At 44.8% G+C, this 17,922-nt stretch overlaps 1 protein-coding gene across 1 annotated transcript; it reads right to left on the reverse strand.

Moving 5' to 3' along the window:
- Positions 1–9,390: 9,390 nt before the first annotated feature.
- FOXQ1 (forkhead box Q1) lies at positions 9,391–12,355 on the reverse strand. The gene has a single exon (XM_064663015.1). It carries the CDS (start codon positions 11,524–11,526, stop codon positions 10,312–10,314), a length of 1,215 nt encoding a protein of 404 aa, XP_064519085.1. The 5' UTR covers positions 11,527–12,355; the 3' UTR covers positions 9,391–10,311.
- Positions 12,356–17,922: the final 5,567 nt, after the last annotated feature.

Raw genomic sequence — 17,922 nt, forward strand, 5'->3', positions numbered from 1 at the left:
AAATGAGTTTTATGATTTTTTGGCTTTATGCCAAAATGAGTCTCTTGCTCAAAATAAAATTTGATGTTAGTGTTTGAGCCTTCTAATGTGAACACTTATGTAGCCTTTTAATAACTCAGGGGACACAAAAATACCCCTTTCTGACACTGGTTGCTCAGTTTGGCTGTCGTTTCCTGCACTATTTATAGAATAGCAATTAAGATTAATGTATAGCTGCTCACATTTAGTTCCTGGCTCAGCTGGGTTTTGAGCCACTCCCAACAAGAGCTTAATGACTGAGATATTTAGTGTCCATGAGAACTCCCGCTGAAATCAGCTGGAACTATCTGTCATGTAGATGTGCGCATATCTTGAAAACAAATGGATTCTTCTTTTTGTAGCATCAACTTTTCTTTTCCCCATTGTGAAATGAAATTTTGAGGCTGAAGTCAAACAGAACATCATTCTCAGTCAATATATGGAAATACGTTTTCAGGTTTTCTCAGTCTGTTCTTGCCATTGAATGGGAAACGTATCAAATAAGTAGAAGGGAGTTCATTATGTGCATCCATTCTTAACAGTCCTTTTGAGGGGAAATATCCATACAATTCGTGTGTTTTACACTTGTTATGAAGTGATGAAATACAATGATTCATTCGTGAAGTTCATAATTGCTTGCCAGCTTTTGTGGTGTGTGTATATGGGCTCTGATGTATCAGTAGAAGCTGTGTACATACAGCAGGCATGGTCTGAGCACTGTATGTGCCATTTTGAGGAATGTACTCTAGTAATAAGTTTACAATACCAACCTTCTGTGTTGCAGATCCCTGTGATATTCCTGTGCTGCACTTTGTGTAGTGATGGCTGATAGATACAGGCTACAGACACAATCTCTGATCGCAGGATGCTATTTGTTGGCCTTATGTCAGAGGATATGGATAGATGGTGCTTACAAGAGCAGCCAACCAAAATAAATTGAACTCAAGCAGTGTTCAGTCCTGTTTTGCAAGCAATTAAGTGAGTATGACAATACTCAGACTTCATCACATTTGGGAGACCTGTAGGCACCAGCCTGCTAAGCCAGGCTTCTTGTTCTGGTTAGGAAGATCAGAACCATGCCAAAGGGAAGGGTCCAACAGCTTAGATTATTATCTGAGTTAGATTCAAGTCTGGGTGCATGTGACTGCTCAGAAATTGCAAAACCTCATTTCTTAAAGGATACTCTGACAGGGTGTGCAAGACATCACAAGCAGTCTGGCTTTTTGATTGCAGTGTCCCCTGGACTAGAATAGATTCTGGTAAAGTAACAACTGCCTTTGGTCCTAATAAAGCTAACTACCAGAAGTACTCCAACTGCAAAAAACCAGTATGGCTTAGTTTACAACAGTTTACAATATATCCTGATACCAGGCTTGCTGAAAAGATTTAATGACTTTAGTTCTCCTATGTACATGCACATCTATAACACTGACTTAAATATTTAAATCACCCATTCTTTTCCAGAGGTTCATTTTCTCACTTGGAATAAACCTCCTGACTTCCATTAAGTCAGGTCCCTGAAAACAATATTCCTTTCAATTGCACAAGACTCTTTCTTTTCCACAACAACTAGTTATATTGGACAATGCAGGAATCCTATAGGAAGAAGAAGAGTGTGATCCTTTAATTTAAAAAGTGCACTACAATGATATGTGCACTGAATTAAAAGGTACTATAACAATGGTGTACAGCTGTCCAGTTTTTGAATTACTAGCTTTAAGATGTTTTATTGTAGGGGCTTTTTTTAATGTAACACACATATATATGAAACTAAAATAGTTACTAATTGCTGATACCACACCATGACCTGAAAAGAAAAAGATTTTGATAGTACCTCAGAGTAAGGCAGTAAAAAACTGCAACTTCTGTTAATTAGTGCAAACACTAGATCTAGAACTCTTCTCTGTTACATAGACTCTCTCATCCAACTAACAGGCTTTTGGCACCATTCCAGTATTCACAAACTTGTAGGTGACCTGATTGATTTCTAGCTTCTTCAGCTGTTTCCCAGTCTGAAGACTCATCTCCACCCCATAGGAAAACCCAGAATAATTCCCCGACATTTAAATCAAGCTAGGAAAAGGTACACTTTTCACTTCTTTTCAGGCTAATTAGATGAACTTTTGGTCTTGAGATTTCAGCTGTACAAAGAACAAAATTTTACTGGTACAAACATTATTTAAAGTTCGGGTTTTACATAGTTTGGGTAGTCTTACAGTTCTTTTTCTGGTTGTTTTCAGTGGAAAGGAAGAAATTATGATAACAAGATGACAGGATATGCTGAGCCTGTCAGGTCACCTGTTCAGATTTGAATCTCCCATCTGTGGTGATAGAAACACTAATGCACAGAGGAAATTCTCCCTTGCAGCTACCAGGAACAGTACAGGGTGGGGGAAACTTATCCCCAGCAAAGTATAAAACCAAACTCATTTGTATAGAGTAAAGAAATGAGAAGCAATGCTGAGTTCCTGTGGAATAGAAAAATTCTAACCTGACTGTTTCTGCAGAGCTCTGACTATCATTTTACCTTCCTAGCTGTAGCAGAGTCAGTAACTCACGTTTCCTTGGGAACTGTCACAATCAGTGGCATACTTTAATTTTGTTTTGGTCACGGTCTCAGCAGCGACTTTGCTACAGGATGGGTGGGCTTTGGTTTAGGAGATCTAACCAGGCAAAATACAGTTTATATGCCTTATCTTCCCAATTCAGGGTCTGGAAGGAGAGATGCTCTCTATAAGAGACATGGGACAAAGTCATCTTAGCAAATGATGCTAAGGCATCAGAAGAGTCTATGGCAAGTCCTCTCTTTTTCTGCTCAATGTTTTGTGGGCTAGATTCAAGGGCAATATTGCTTCTGCTTCCTTAAGGATAGGCTTGGATAATGGCGAGTAAGATCAGGGAGTAGAGGCAGGTGAAAGGGGAAGGCTGTTTCTCTAACTGAGCAAGACTGTTGAAAAGTTATACTGAAGGGTTTTTTTTGGTGGTTATTATTGAGAAGGTTGAGTAACTGCAATCTGTACTTTGTTGTCACGTGTTAGCCTGGCCACTTGGAATATAATTTATAACTTCTTTTTCCTTCTTAACCTGCTTCTTCTGGAGCTGGGGGGGCGTGGGAAGAACCTGACATGACTCCAGTTATTGTGACACAGAAAGCTATGCCTTCACTGTGTTCTTATGATTAGTCAGAAAGAGGTGCTCCAGAGAAGTTCAGGGAAACACAGAAATGACTAGGGGGCTTCCTGGACTGACTGACAAGGAATAAATTGAGAAAGTTGCTGCTGTACTTCTGTACAGTTCTGCTAAATGATTAATGGGGAATGTGATGATAACAAGCAACTAATTGAGGCTTGTACATGCCAAAACGAGGGGAATTACTGCGGTGTTGTACGAGGATGAGTAATGAGCACATACCACTGTATTGAAGATGGCTCTGAGAAGTACCAAGAGCAACAGCAGTTGCCTGACACTTGTTTCAGGAATAATGCTAAAAATCTATTACCTGGTTATGCAACTTTAGTCTTCTCACAAAGAAAACCATATCTTTGTGGGATTTCTTCTTCATTGCTTGAGATTTTTTTAAAGAAATCTACTAGGTAGTGCCTTCTTCATAAGTTATTAAAAATAAACTGGAAGAAACTGCACTGAAGGGAAAGTAAATTGGGCAATTTTAGAAGACTTTCATGTCCACATTTCACAGATCTTTACTAGAAACCTTGTGAAACTATTTCTGTAGTAAGATGCTACAGAAGTAAGTAGTAGAAAGATTTTCAACAGTAAATGCTACGGAAGGAATTGAAATAAACAGTTTGGTGTCATATGTCTGGTTTGAAAGGCCATAGGTAATCTCTGAGGTTTTACAGAAAATTGTTTTTTCAAAACCCTCAAGTAAGATTGACAACTTCTGCTTGGAATATTGAAGTTTATCTGCCTCTTTGTAAGAGCTACCAATAAAAATACCAGGTTAGGAAATTTGAGTCCCAGGCTTCCGCTGAAATTTTAAAATATCTTAGACAGGTAACTAAGAGATCTACAAAAAAAAAATTAATTTCCTAGACACAGTCTTACTTAAGAGTCTTCTGTCCAGTGAGGTAACCTGTATACCTCATGGAGCCACGCAACGCCAGTAGTTAAGCTCAGTTTGACTCTAGTATGGTACTCATTAACATTGTTTCTCTATAGTGGACTAAAAATACTTTAGTAATAGTAAGAATAAACATGAAGTACACTATTTATGTGAAGGGTTACTAGCTGTCAGATATTATTGGAGTTATACTCCAGTACCAAATTATTACTTAAAATAACAACAATTCGAACAGCTGAAATAAACCCATTGGACCCTAAACCAGCTAAATTATACTTATTAAAACATTTATGAACACATACATACTGCTTATAAACATGTACTCCATGAATAGTTATGATCAGGAAGCAACTACGGTGGAATTTGGAAAATTAGGTGTTGGCCTATTTTTCTTATTTTTTCCCTCTCACATGTTTTTTTACCTTGTGGTCCTTGGTCCCACATACGCTGCTCAAAACATTGTATTGAAGAGTAGAGTTGTATTGCTCCATCTTGAATATTCTCTGCTATTAAGGAGAGGAAAGAACCCACAAAAGCATTGCTTTTCCCCATAGCAAAGGAGGCTATTAGTAGGCCATGCTGCTTAAAAGAGCTCTGAAATTTTGAAACAGGTCATAACAAAGAAAACAATACCATGGTGCAAGAGGACAAATATAATAACAGTGTGTTCTCTCAATTCTTCCTCATACTCTCCCCCTCTGGCTCTGGAAAAGAGGACAAAAGCCTAGTCCATCCAGATCTATGGAGGTATAACTTTCTGAAGGCAATAGCAATATTTGGCTACTATGCAGGGCTGGAAACTATGCAAATTACTGGCTTTCTGAAACTGGCAATATATAACCTAAACAATGATGCAGTAATACAGGTTTGAATGTTTAGGAAGGACTTGGTGCTCTGTAGCTATTTCTCTGATTTTATTATGGGGTATTTGGGCTTCATAGATGTCTTCCCTGGAGCTGGTTTTGAAACTTTGGAGAGTGTCAATGAGGACAGGAGAATTTATCCAGGAGGAAATATTTCCTCTCCAGGATGTAAATGAAAGATGGAACCATATTCACCCCATCATTAAAGAGCTAGTGTACTGTTCAGGAAAGTTGCAATAGGATACAAGCACCCTTGCCAAAATCACAACTTAGTGCCTTGAATTTGGCTGGAGGTGGATTTCAACTTTGTTTTTATGTCTTCTTCAGACTTAAAAGGCAAAAATCCTGGCACAACAAAGGGACTGACTCTCTTGCCTGTTATTAAATGAAACACCTCCCCAGCTCAATCAAAAGTTGTGCAAAATCTGGACTTTGGTTCAGAGGCACTACACCCTTGTATGCAGTGCTGTGGTTGTCCTCCTTGCTCTTGTGTAGGAAATTTCACTTTGGGCTACTTAAGGCATAGTGTGAAAGGTCGAAGGGCCTATGAATCTGAGTCCTTTGTATGTACCTTTTTCTGGGGTGAAATTTCTTTTTGCTAAGGGTCTTCTGTGTCTGATACATCTTGCCTTTAAGAATCACCTTTTCAAAAGATTTTGGGGTAGAAAAAGCTGACAAGGTCCCAAGATTAAATTCCATCCAACCTCTTTCAGTCCTCTCAGCATCTAGTGTGACACCGGGGGCTGCACTTTTTTGCTTAGAAGCTTTCACTGAAGATCTGTGTTGAACTGAGTCCCGTAGCTAGCACTGCTGTGCTGAGGTGACTCTTGAATAAAATGACAGATTTCAGTGGATTTCTTCCTGAGTAACGGTTAGGGATACTGATGGGGTACGTATGTCATCTTATGGGTCATTGGGAGGGTAAGGTGAAAGCAAGTTTCAGGCTTCATCAGATCTGTTTGGTGAAAAATCAGGTTAATTAATGTGATGGGAAAATAATACAATCAAAATGCTTCCCTGCTGGCCTTGCTCCATTGAGATACAAGCATAAAACACTTGATTACAGAGGAGAGTAGGCACAGTATTACTGCATCATCCTGTCGCATGGACTCTATGTAATATAGGCACGCAGTTATCTACTAATCACTTCTGCAAGCTTATTTCTTCTGTGAGTTCATGCTTGGCAGCTATTAATTCCTGAAGTGCACAAACTTCTCCTTAGACATCTCTTTTGTATTAATTTGGTCTTAATCCACAAAGGAGAAGTTTATGCACTTCTTTTGCTCAGTACATTAAAATTTGAAAAGATTTAGGAGAGTGGTTAGGACTAAAGTTATTCAGGGTAACCATTTTTATCACTATCTGCCATGGGGTGTATATGTGTGTACATCGGGGGGGCAGGATAGGGAGAAGCTGCCCAAAGTATTTGATGAAAATCTTTTGATTGTCAGGTATGAATAATTTTTCTCTTTAAAGCAAGTTAAAGCATTCCAAGCCTGAAAGAAATGAAACAGATATGGGGGAAGAAAAGTTTCAGGAACAAAACATATTTATTTGGAAAGTCAAATATCTTTTCAAAAATGCACTTAAAACTAGGGTCCAATCTGACTCTGAATTCACGTGCAATCCTGCTCAGGCTGGGGTTTCCACCAAGTGCACAAAGAAACTGCAGAGGGGTTGAGCAGCCAGCCTGGGATGTTTTCAGGTCCTCTCATATGCTGCTGAAGAGACTATTTTGTTCCCTGTTCCAGCCAGGCTTTCTGTGCCTCTGACCTAATTTTTGCCTATGCAGCATGTAAAAATCTCTCAAGTACCACAAACTGCACCCATTCAACAAACAGATGCAGACAGTAGTAGGGCTGAAAGAGCAGCATGCCAAAGTACTGGCTTGCTGCTGATGTGTCAAATATCACAAAGAGCAAGGCTTTGTCTCTCTTCTGTCATCCTGATTTATTAGACATTAAGAAAGACAAAGCACCCAAACACACAAACATTGCTGTTTCGGGAAGGTTTGCGAAATGGTTAATGCGCTTGTTCTACACAAAAATGTAAAGTGTCAGTTCTCTGATTACCTACTGCTGGAAAGTGTTTGGACAGGTGCTGTGTTTCACCAGCCGTCTGTCACAGCTGACAGCTCGGATTTATGGCTGTACACCAGGGCCTGCCATCCCTCTCCGCCGGCTCCACTCCGGGTGCCAGGCGGCGGCTGCAGGCCGGTCCCTCCCGCCGCTCTGCCCGCTCGGGAGCTGCGTGCGGCTGCCTCTGCCATGTTCGCGGGGCGGGGTGACAGCAGAGACACCGACGGATTCTTCCTTCCCGTACGTTCACTTGCGTGTGGAAGCGCGGGTATGGTCAGAGCAGTATCGCGAATGGGGCGATTTCACTCAAAGGAAGAAATTCGTCCCTTGCCTCCTCTTTGGAGGACGATGCTCAAACAGGAGGAGGCAGAGAAGACCCTACCTTTCAGCAAGCGAAAGGCCTCCCCCCAGCACCGCCGCCGAGCGGGCTCCCGACAGCGGGCGGTACCTGCCCGCCCTCCCATCGCCCCTCCTCGGGGCCCTCTCGAGTCCTCATGTCGACCTTCTGGGGAAATCCAAACAAGTACTAAGAAAGGACTGCGAGGACACAGATATACCTGATACTGTACTCTTGATGTGCGTTTCTCGATATATAAAAAAATCGAGTTTCATAGAAGATAAATATAGAATACTTATTAACAAGGCATATCTCGAATTCTGTGGGCTTTTCTTTTTATTTTTTTTTTAAATGCTCTTATTTTTTTAATGAAAAATGGACTTTTCTAAAATTAAAAAGTCCAGTGTCATCCTATGGAGCATACATTTACACACAAATTCAGCCCTACTCACACTTAAACACATCCGATTAAAATACACACTTGTGGCTGTAATAACAAATTCCACTTTCCGCCAAGGTGCTTTTAGCATACCCTGAAATATGACCTTTACAGATCGACAAAATCAAAAAATATTAGCAGTTGTATACTGACAGGTCATGCGGACTCCTATATAAAAAAAAAAGATGGTAAAATACAAGCCAGAGGAAAGAGTAGGTTATAGAAGGCTAGACTGATATTTGCAGAGAGCCTTGAAGGCAGAATGATGTCGAAATAGTGTATGTGTATGTGTGCATGCGTGTGTGTACATAAAAACCAATTCCTTCAAGGGTTGGATTACTTCATACATTAGTCACTAATCTCTCGCAATGTTCTGCTGAATGTTATGGTCTGAGCTAAACACACCGTGAAATCTGCTTGAGCTGTATTGAAACAAGTCGGTTTTTCGGCCTCAGATTGTTCTGTTTGAAGCTTTTCTTTCACAACACACCTTCGCTATTCTGAATAATTTTTGAGAATAGAGTAGAAGCCATTCAGCGGCTGAACCTCGGTGCTAAGGGAAGAAGAGGAGGGAGAGAAAGTCCAGGGTCCGAAACTAGTGTAATTAGAAAAAAAGAACAATCAGCACCCAAAATTCTTCTTGTCATCGTTTTAGGTGATCTGTGCTTACAGAAGACTTGAAGGGGAAAAAGCCTGCCGATTTTCATACCTTTTAAAGGTTTAATTAAACCAAACTAACAAACAAACGAGCCCTGAATTATCATTTCGGCACTTGTATAAACTCTAGGAGTGCGGGGACGCCACTAATTTGTAATTCAGTACCACGGGCAGTTAGAGCCCTCACTTTTCTTTTTCAGACTTAGCCTTTCTGAGGCTTTCCTGATCACTTCTGACAATACGAATCAGCCTTAACATAACGCCTGTCGGGAGAAGGCAACGCGTGCAAGCTGCTTATTGCCAGCAAATACTCCACAGTCTTCACCCCGCTGAGGTTTCACCCGCTTCAAGGTGCCTCCACTAGAAGCAGTAGGAGCCCGGTAGTGCCAATGACCTTCCTGAAGCGAGTTTTCTTTGGACTGAAAGATGTCAACAGGATTACATGTCGTCTGCTGTCCTTCGTAGGGGGAAAAAAAAAAAAAAAAAAGAAAAAAAAAAAAAAAAAAAAAAAAGAAAAAAAAAAAAAAAAAAAAAAAGAAAAGGCAGGGAAGAAAAAGAAGGCAGGCAGATGATCAGGATTTCTGCAGGCTGCCCCCAAGTCGGGAAGCCCGCCGCACAAATCTACCTGCCTGCAAATCGCCAGCCTTTCTGGAGGGTTGAGCTCTGGCGCGAAAATCTGAACTGACTCGAGGAATTGCAGAGGACTTCTAAACCTGGCGGCAGCTCAAGAGGAGAACCTCTCTCATCTTCCGTGACCGAAATAAGGCGGGTCCGTAGGAGGCATCTCTACCCCCTGGCAGGGATGGGGATGAAAGGGCGGGCAGCCCGGCTGCCCCTGCAGCCAGAGCCAAGCTTCTCGGCCAAGGTTGTCTCACGACAGGCTTCCCTCCCTCCACGCCAGCACAGACATCACGCTCTTCTCCTTACTACTTTATTTAGTGGGCAGCTTTTATTCGGGGGAAAGGGAGAAAGGAAAAAAATGGAAAAAACATGGTGGCCGAGTGTCAATAAAATGCATACGCACATGTATTATATACAAACACAGAAATAAAATACGAAAAAAATTACTTTTCTTTTTCCAGTAGCAGTGGTCTTGGCCATAAACGTGTAGAACGCCAGCCAGTACAGGAGACAACGCCTGACGTTTCCTTAAGCCCTTTCCCCTGTCTCGCCCCGCCCACCCCCCCAATAATTAAAAAAGCTGCACTCTTTTTGTTAAAAACACTACTTTTATAAATAATTTAATGTCCTGCCTTCCCACGAAATGCTAGTTGCTGGACAGGAGAAAAGATTTGCTTTTGGCACAGTGATGCATTGCTTTGCAGTACAGACCTACGGCTCCACAGCAGCCCCCGGCCCCCTCCCTTCCTCTCTCCCTGCTCTTCCCGGCAGGCTCCCCCGGCCCCGTTCCTCCACCCCCCCAAGCGCACAGCGCATTCCCTGCGGCCGCCACCACACGCCTCCGCGGGGCACTCCCCGTTGTGCTGCCCAAGGGTAGCAGGAGATGTGGGAACAAGACGGGGGGGATAGAAAGGAGGTGGCGAGGGACTGGCTTAAGTCAAGTAGTCTCAACGAACAGTAAGAAGCACTTGAGGCTCATGGCTATGTCCAAACTGACAGTTGTTTGATTTTTTTCTTTTTTTTTTCCTTTTTTTTTTTTTTTTTTTTTTTTTTGGTTTAAGTTAAACCCACTGTCTTTTCACTAAGGCACAGTCACCGAGGCTTTTGCTTGGAGGCTTTGGTCGCCTCTGGAGTTAAAGTGCGGGATTCAGAGCCTCCTCCTTCCCCCCTCCACGCCTCCCCGGGCAGGTCCCTCGCAGGGGAGGAGGGGGGCTCCATTAAGCCAGGGGGGTCTCCACGGCGTACGGCTGGAATGAGGCCGAGCCCCCCGCCGCCGGCGGCAGCGGCCCGGCCAGCCGGAGGGGCCCGTACAGCGGGGAGCCGGGCGGCGGCCCCCGCCCGCCCTTGGCGAGGGCGGCGGGGAAGAGCGGCACCCGCGGTCGCTCTGCCGGCGGCGGCTCCCCCGGGGACAGCGCCTGCCGCCCGCCCCCCAGCAGCAGCGGCGACGGCTCCCCCAGCCCGTAGGCGCAGAGCTGCAGGAGGCCGCCGCCGTAGAGGGCGGTGGCGGGCGGGGGCTGCGCGGCAGGCGGGTAGGGAAGCAGCGGGTAGTGGCCGGGCAGCAGGTGCGGGGGCGCGGGCGGCGCCGGCCAGAGGAGGCGGGCGTGCGGTGTCGGTGGCGGCTGCGGGGCGGCGCGGGGTCCTGCCGGCCGCTGGAGCAGGCTCTCGATGGCGAAGGAGCTGGAGAACTTGGCGCTGCCGCCCGGCGCCCTCGCCCCGCCGCCCCCCACCGCTGCCTCCTTGGCACCCGGCGCGCAGTTGCAGGGCGAGGAGGCGCAGCAGCACCGCGGGGAACCGCCGGGGGACGCGGCTCCCGCTCTGGCCGCCTCCTGCGGCGCTTGCGGCGAGGAGGCGGCGGCGGAGCGGGCAGGCTGCGGCGGCGGGGCGGCGCGGCTGAGGCGCTTGCGGCGGCGGCGGAAGACGCCGTCGGCGAAGGTGTACTCGCTGCTGGGGTTGAGCATCCAGTAGTTGTCCTTGCCCCAGGGCCGCGCCGGGTCGCGCAGCACCTTGACGAAGCAGTCATTGAGGGAGAGGTTGTGGCGCACCGAGTTGCGCCAGCCGGTGTAGGCGCCGCGGAAAAAGGGGAAGCGGCTCATCAGGTAGTCGTTTATCTCGGCCAGGGTCAGGCGGCCGCCGGCCGAGTCGCGGATGGCCATAGCAATCAGCGCGATGTAGGAGTAGGGAGGCTTCGGCCGCCGCGTGTAGGGTTTCCCCTTGGCGCTCTCGGCCGGCGGTGGTGGCGGCTGCGGGGTCCGGGGCGGCGGCGGGGGGTGCCCCGATCGCCCGGCCCCGCCGCCCGGGCTGTTGGCCGCGCAGTCACCGTCGGAGCCCAGCTCGCTGTCAGCCGGAGCCGGGGAGAGCGAGCCGCTGCCTTCCTGGTCGCTGCCGGCGCTCAGCTTGTCCTCATAGTGCTGCGAGAACACCTCCAGCTTCATGGCGGCGGCGCCGGCGGCCCCCCCGCACCCCGCGGCTCCGCTGGGTGGGCGCGACCCCCGCCCCTCGGCGCGGCCTCACGGGAGGCGGCGAGGTGACCCAGGGGCTTTCTGCCCCCGCGCCGGCTTGGACAGCTCCGCGGCGGCTGGCAAGGCGGGCAGGGCACGGCAGGGCAGCGGAGCTCTGCGCCCGCCTCAGCCAGCCGGCCCGGGGTCGCTGGCAGGGGGCTGCCCCTTTCCGCTCGGAGGGCGCCCGAGGACGGGCGGCGGTGCCCTGCCGCCCGATTCCTCCGGCTTCCACCTCCTTCTCCTCTACTGGGGCGCTCGCTCTCTTTTCGCCCCCCTTTTTATCCTTCTCGCTCTTTACTCTCGCTGCTCCATGGGGCTGAAGGAGAGGGGCGAGGTGGTCCCACTGGAGCCGGTGCGAGACGACGGGCGGGCGGCTGCTGGAGCCGGCTCTTCTCCGCGTCCGCCCGAGCCCGGTTCTTCTCGGGGGCGCTGCCGCTGTTACCGTTCGGCGCTCCCCCGGCGCGGGGAGAAGCTCTCTCGGGCCGTCGGCGTTACTCCGCTCTCTCCGGCTTCGACTCCCGTCAGTGCCGGGACGCCGGGCTGGCTCCTCGCTGCGACGCGGGCAGCAGCCGGGTTATTAGGGTTATTAGTGTTATTGTCATTATCTCTCCATTCCCCTGTGGTTCTGTGTCTCTCCACCACTTTCAGACCAGCGCATTATAACGCCGGCGAGAGGCGGAGCCAGGACAAAGATCTGAAAGGGTGGTGGGTGGAGAAGCAAGGTAGCAAAGGTGGGTATGCCCTAATAAGCCGTATCAGAGCCGTAATTAGCCAAGATGACAGCGCGGTCTTGTTGGAAAGTTATTTTACGCAACTTGTTTGTATTTTCTCCTGCCAGGTCCCTCCCCTTCCCGGGTATTTCGAACGAAGCCGCAGTTCCGCGCGACTTCTCAGAGCCGGCCCGCCTCCCAGGTGTAAAATGCAAAATGACTTATAGGTGGCAGAGCTGAACCTGTTACGTGCAGTGATTTATTTTAATAGCGCCGTATAAAGCAACAAGTTGTAATATGACAGCTCAACAACCTGTTGGAAAATAATACATGGCTTCGCAATTGTGAATTCCTAATGATTTATGTAGTCTGACAAAATAGTTTCAGTCCTGGTCCCTCTTTCTTTCTGTCATAAGCACACCTGGTGCAGAGGTAGAATGGGAACAGGTAGGCAATGATTTGGGATTTTGCTACAAGGGATTTAGTCAAAACCTTAACCTTAGTTTTAGGTGTGTTATTCTGCATATAGTAGTGTTGCTTGATCTCTTCTGGATGATATGTTTGTAACATCTCTCTTACAACTGTCACTCTCCAGTAAAATCTTTTGTGTGTGTGTGTTTTTTTGTTTTTGTTGGTTTTCTTTTTAAAAAAACCATAACTTTAACAATTTTTTAAACACTGGTGGATCTATAAATTTTCCGTAAAACCTGAGAGAAAAAGTATTCTGTAATTTGACCCAGACACTTTTGTTTCTAGAAAAATTATTTATTGGTTTTGTGTTTGTTTTTAGGTTTAAGTTGTCAGGGTCTTGCCCTCAACATTACGCTAGAGAAAACAACTCAATGAAGAGAGCTATATGGCAGTAGCTCCTCTGAAAACTCCCTGTTCTGCTCACTGTTCAAAGTCAATTGCAAAATGCCGTTTGAGTTCATAGGGCAGTAGCACTAGCATCTGCAAAACAGTAACAAAAACATCAGCAGAAATCTACTGTGGTGCTTATGTTTTATTTCTCGTATGTACACTTTGAATTTTGTGTCCTGGAGTAAGAGTTGGATTGCTCCATATTTTCCAAAAGCAGTCTTTCCAAATCCAACCTTATTTTAGCCTAAATACATAATGCAGAGTCACTCTGGTTAGGACAATGCTGTTGTGGTCTGGCTTTCACGAAGTGTTGGAGTTGAAGATGAAAAAAGGCAGATTTAGAAGACTAAGAGGAGAAACAAACTGTGCTACTTTCTATCTCAATCTCTCTTGAATGGAATATATGTTTCCACACACACCTGCATTTTGTTTCAAAGTGTTGCCATTTTTTCAGTCTGCATGAGTCTTATATGGTAAATATTGAACAGTGACAGGTTCTTCTCTCCTTCTGGTTGCACTTTTGACAACTTTATTAATAATAGTACATTTGATGTCTTGCCGTTCTCACTAAAACTCTACCAGTTCAGGAAAACAGGCAATTCAGTGATTTGAAAGACAAAAATAAGAGGAGGGAGACCTCTCTTGGTTCCTTGTTGTTGTTGTTGTCTCCATGTAATGTAAACCAAAATCTTTCAGTAAAGTGTTGCCTTAGCTGTAGGTGCCAATGTTTGTGTTTAAGGGTATGGGAAAAAGGTATCATTCCTTCCAAAACTCATATTTTCTAAGATGATGCCAATGGCAAGGGTAGGTTTTTTTCCTCTTCCTGCTTTTGTTGTAAATAGCACTGAAGTAGTGATGATTTGCTAGCTTGCCTTTGATGTTTATTTTATTACCGTTCCACTATTTGTGTGGAAAATGTACACATTGTCTCTTATCTTTATTCAAAGAACTTAAAAAGTCATTCAAATGCTGTAGGTAAACACGTCAGACATAACAGAAGCTTTTTCACAGCCGTACTTCAAGACTAGGAGTGGATGGCAAAGCTGGTTTTGCAAGATTTAAGAAGGGACAGAAGCTTGTACTCAAAATAATACTAAGATAGCTATTAATGGCTGAGAGGAGGGAACCTTTCTAAGATCAGCATTGCTTCTTGTTGTGGCTCAAGGCCTCTTTGGTATCTCCGAGCCAGTGCATGCTGTAAACTGAACCTTGAAATCTGTGGTGGCTCTTAGCTGAGAAAACATACAAAAGTGCTTGCGAAAGGGCCATACATGGTTTAAGTAGAGCCTTCTTGGCCCGAGTGAGAGCGATGTCAAGCTCATTGCTGTTGCTGCCCATGAAACAAAGAGAAAAGTTGTAAGAAGTGGTGAAATAGTCCAACTACTCCTGTCTCTCACCACTGAGAGTATATGTAACCTCAAGCCTTTTCCTGCTATAGTTTTTTAAAAGGCACAGTATCGCCTTCAGGTTTATAAAGATTAACACAATCATCGGAAAAACTGATTCTGTTAAGTAAACTTCACATCAAAAGCACTTTGATGTGCTGTATTATAGCAAAGCCAAACACCCCACCCCCATCACCCCACGAAAAACCTCCAAAAACCTCCAGTGAAGCAATGTAAAAAAAAAAAAAAATCTAATTCTTTGTTCTAAAATGAAATGTCTCTTCCTCTTTAGATCAGCAGAGCAGGACTTTTTGATGTATGACCCCCTCTTTTCCTACCCAAAACAGTACCGACTCAAAGACAAATGAAAAAATGCAAATAGTTGCTTGAAAATCACGTGCTCAGCTTTGCCTCCCATTTTTATAGTATTTGACTAATTTATTTCAGAAACAGTAAGAGTACTCCAATGGATATTTGGAGATAAGGTAGTGTAGTCCTTTGCAGTTTGTTTGAACTACAAATTATAAAAATGTTTGTTACTAAATGTAGCAAGATGCTACACTCTCTGGTGGTTGTGGATATATTTTTGGTTGACCCAGTTATGTTGTCTCCATGGTATTTTAAACCATGGAGACATGGGTTTTTCAGTTCAGCAAACATCATGCAAAGGTGTGTCATAATATGGTCTTGCTTTTAAATATTTTAAAAATTATTTCTTTTAATTCTTTTCACGCAGTCCTTTCTTACCATCTTTTCTGCCTTCTGTCTCTCCAGACCACTGACTAGATTAGAGAGATTTTCCAAGTAAGATCCTATGGGCACAACTGGTAAATAAGGTTGTGCTGGTGACTGGGAAAGTCCTATAGTTAGTGGTAGGCGTGCGTATTTGTGCATCTGAGATGTCCGGCACACCAGCTGGACAAAGTGCTTCATCATCTCTTCTCCTCATCCTGTGGCAAAGCTGCAGGAGGGCACTGCCTTGCCAGGAATGATGAAATTGGACAATGCAATACTCTACATGAGCAACAATAGACCAGTTCAAAGAGTTCGCTTTGGATGGGCTGCTCACAGCAGGAGATGTGCCTAGCATGCATAAATGAACTACAGAGTCTGTGAAGGTTGGCTAATTGCACTATGTATATTTTTATAGTTGAAGGAAATCCAGCTGGAGACTGAGCTGTAAGAAGGGAGGTTAGTGGAAATTCCTTTAGACCTTGTGAGGAAAAGTTTGATCACTGAAGCAGAATGTATGTCTGTGTGAATTCCCTCATTGGGAAAGACTGGCACTTTTTCACAAGGACAGCCATTCCCTGTGGGTAGAGATTTTCTCATGTCTTTGGCAGGTACTAAGAGCTGAATTTACAATGGGGAGTTCCATTTCAACTTTGTTTCATGCAATCTTTATTTTCTTGGGAGCCGTTGCTCAGAATAAAATTTTCCCATGCTGAGAGCTTAGTATCACTTCCTCCCTATGCACACTTCATGTTCCATAAAAAAGTGCATCTAAGCAAATTTTTTTTAACCAGAGTCCTGGATTGTGACAGAATGGGCAGGGGAAGACTTTCTCCTGTAAAGACAGTGACAGTACTGCTCTTGTTACTAATGCTTAGTGCTGGGGAAATAGTTCCAGGTTCCTACACCATCATTTTCATCCAGAGATCTCAGAGCTCTCCCATCTTACAGGCAATGAAGAGTGAAGGGGAGTCCTGTTGAAAGTAATTTGCTAAGTTGGTTGCTACCCCGTCTGTAGAACTGAGCTCTTTGGAGCCCTTGTCCTGCACTATGTCCACTGAGGTATCCATCACAAGGCATCATCAGAAAGCATTGTACCATTTGGCAAGGAGCTGTCAAAATGGAGATTGTTCTGTCCTGAGACTCAGATAATTTATAGCTAATTCTCTCTTTTTACTAGTGCTATGTTAAGTCTCAGGAGCTTGAATGGAGTTCCACACCAGCATAAGATGAACCTCTCTGGAATACATTGCTCATTTGCAGTCTGAGAAAGTACATGACATAAAAGAGTGCAGGGTGAGGTTAAATTAACATAGTATTTACAACATATTTTGTGATGACAATTCAATAACTTTCCCCGTAGGCTCTTCTCATAGCTGATTGCCTACTTTCATGTAACTGCACCAAGAGAGAGGAAATCCAAATGGTGTTGGACTTACAGGCTTGTGGATCTCTTCAAAGAGATTTTTCTTACAGCAAGAAAGAACCGGTATTGGAAAGGCAGCACATGTATTGATGAGTCTGGATGTAATTGTCAGGACAGAATTGCTTGTGAAGAGACAGACTCCTCTGCAATTAGAAGTTACGCTGTGTTATGTTTGTTGTGAAGTTATGATGCAGAAGCCATTTGGTGAACTCTGTGGCTCTCTGCCAGGAATAGTGAATATTTTTTGCTACTGGTGCCAAACAAACTTAAAAAGAAACCATCATAGCTTGTTATTGTTGGTGCCAGACCAAATATCTGCTGGCGCCAAACTTGGTATTGATGCCAGAGGCTTGCTATCACTGGCCCATGATATGAGGAAACACCAGCTGAGCTGTTACAATAGCCTCTTATTGCCTTCAAGTCCATGCGTCGATGGAGTAGAGTGAACAACTTCGTAAGAGAAACAGCAGAATTAACCAAGAAATGAAGGGCTTTGAATATGTGGTGGAGAGTCGTTGAACTTTGCTAGCCCTTCCTGGAGTACACCTAAGCCAGCTAAAAACCACATATATTTTACATGGGTAAACAGTGACTGGAGATATGAAGGATATGTTTCAATTCAACTAAAACTATTTTTAGCACTGTGGATCAACAAATTAATCACATTGCCAATAATATTCCAGTTCAACAGCAATAAGTATTTACCGTTCTTACTTCTGGATTGGATTTCTTTTGTTGTTTCTTTGTTTTCAAAAAGCTATTTATGGGTGAAATCCCATGATTTATATAAGCACTAGCCAAATCCATAAATAAATAATGGTGTTAAAATCTTCTTGATTTTTTTTTTCCCAAGACCAAGTCAACTGCATTGTAATGGAGTTATTTGGGAGCAAGGTGCTGACAGGCAGACCTTCCAGTGGCAGGCAGGATTTTGCAGTATTGCCTTCAAATTATATCTCTCTTGTGTGTCTTCTGTCCCCTATTTTCTGCGTTCCGTCTTCCTTCCCTGCGACGCCCTGGACAGCTCCAGAACACTACTAGTGTGTTTGAAAATCTGGTCCCTGCTGCTGCTTGCTTGCTCCTGGAAAATGTAACATAGTTACAGGGTACATCCACTACAGTATACCTCAGCTGGTGGGGGATGAGGATTTATATTCTCCAAACTGTGTTCCAGAAATTGGATATGTTTTCACCATTTTTTGGATGGCAAAGAAAT

The sequence above is a fragment of the Pseudopipra pipra genome, chromosome 1 (genome assembly GCF_036250125.1).
Source record: "Pseudopipra pipra isolate bDixPip1 chromosome 1, bDixPip1.hap1, whole genome shotgun sequence".
Taxonomy (NCBI): Eukaryota; Metazoa; Chordata; class Aves; order Passeriformes; family Pipridae; genus Pseudopipra; species Pseudopipra pipra.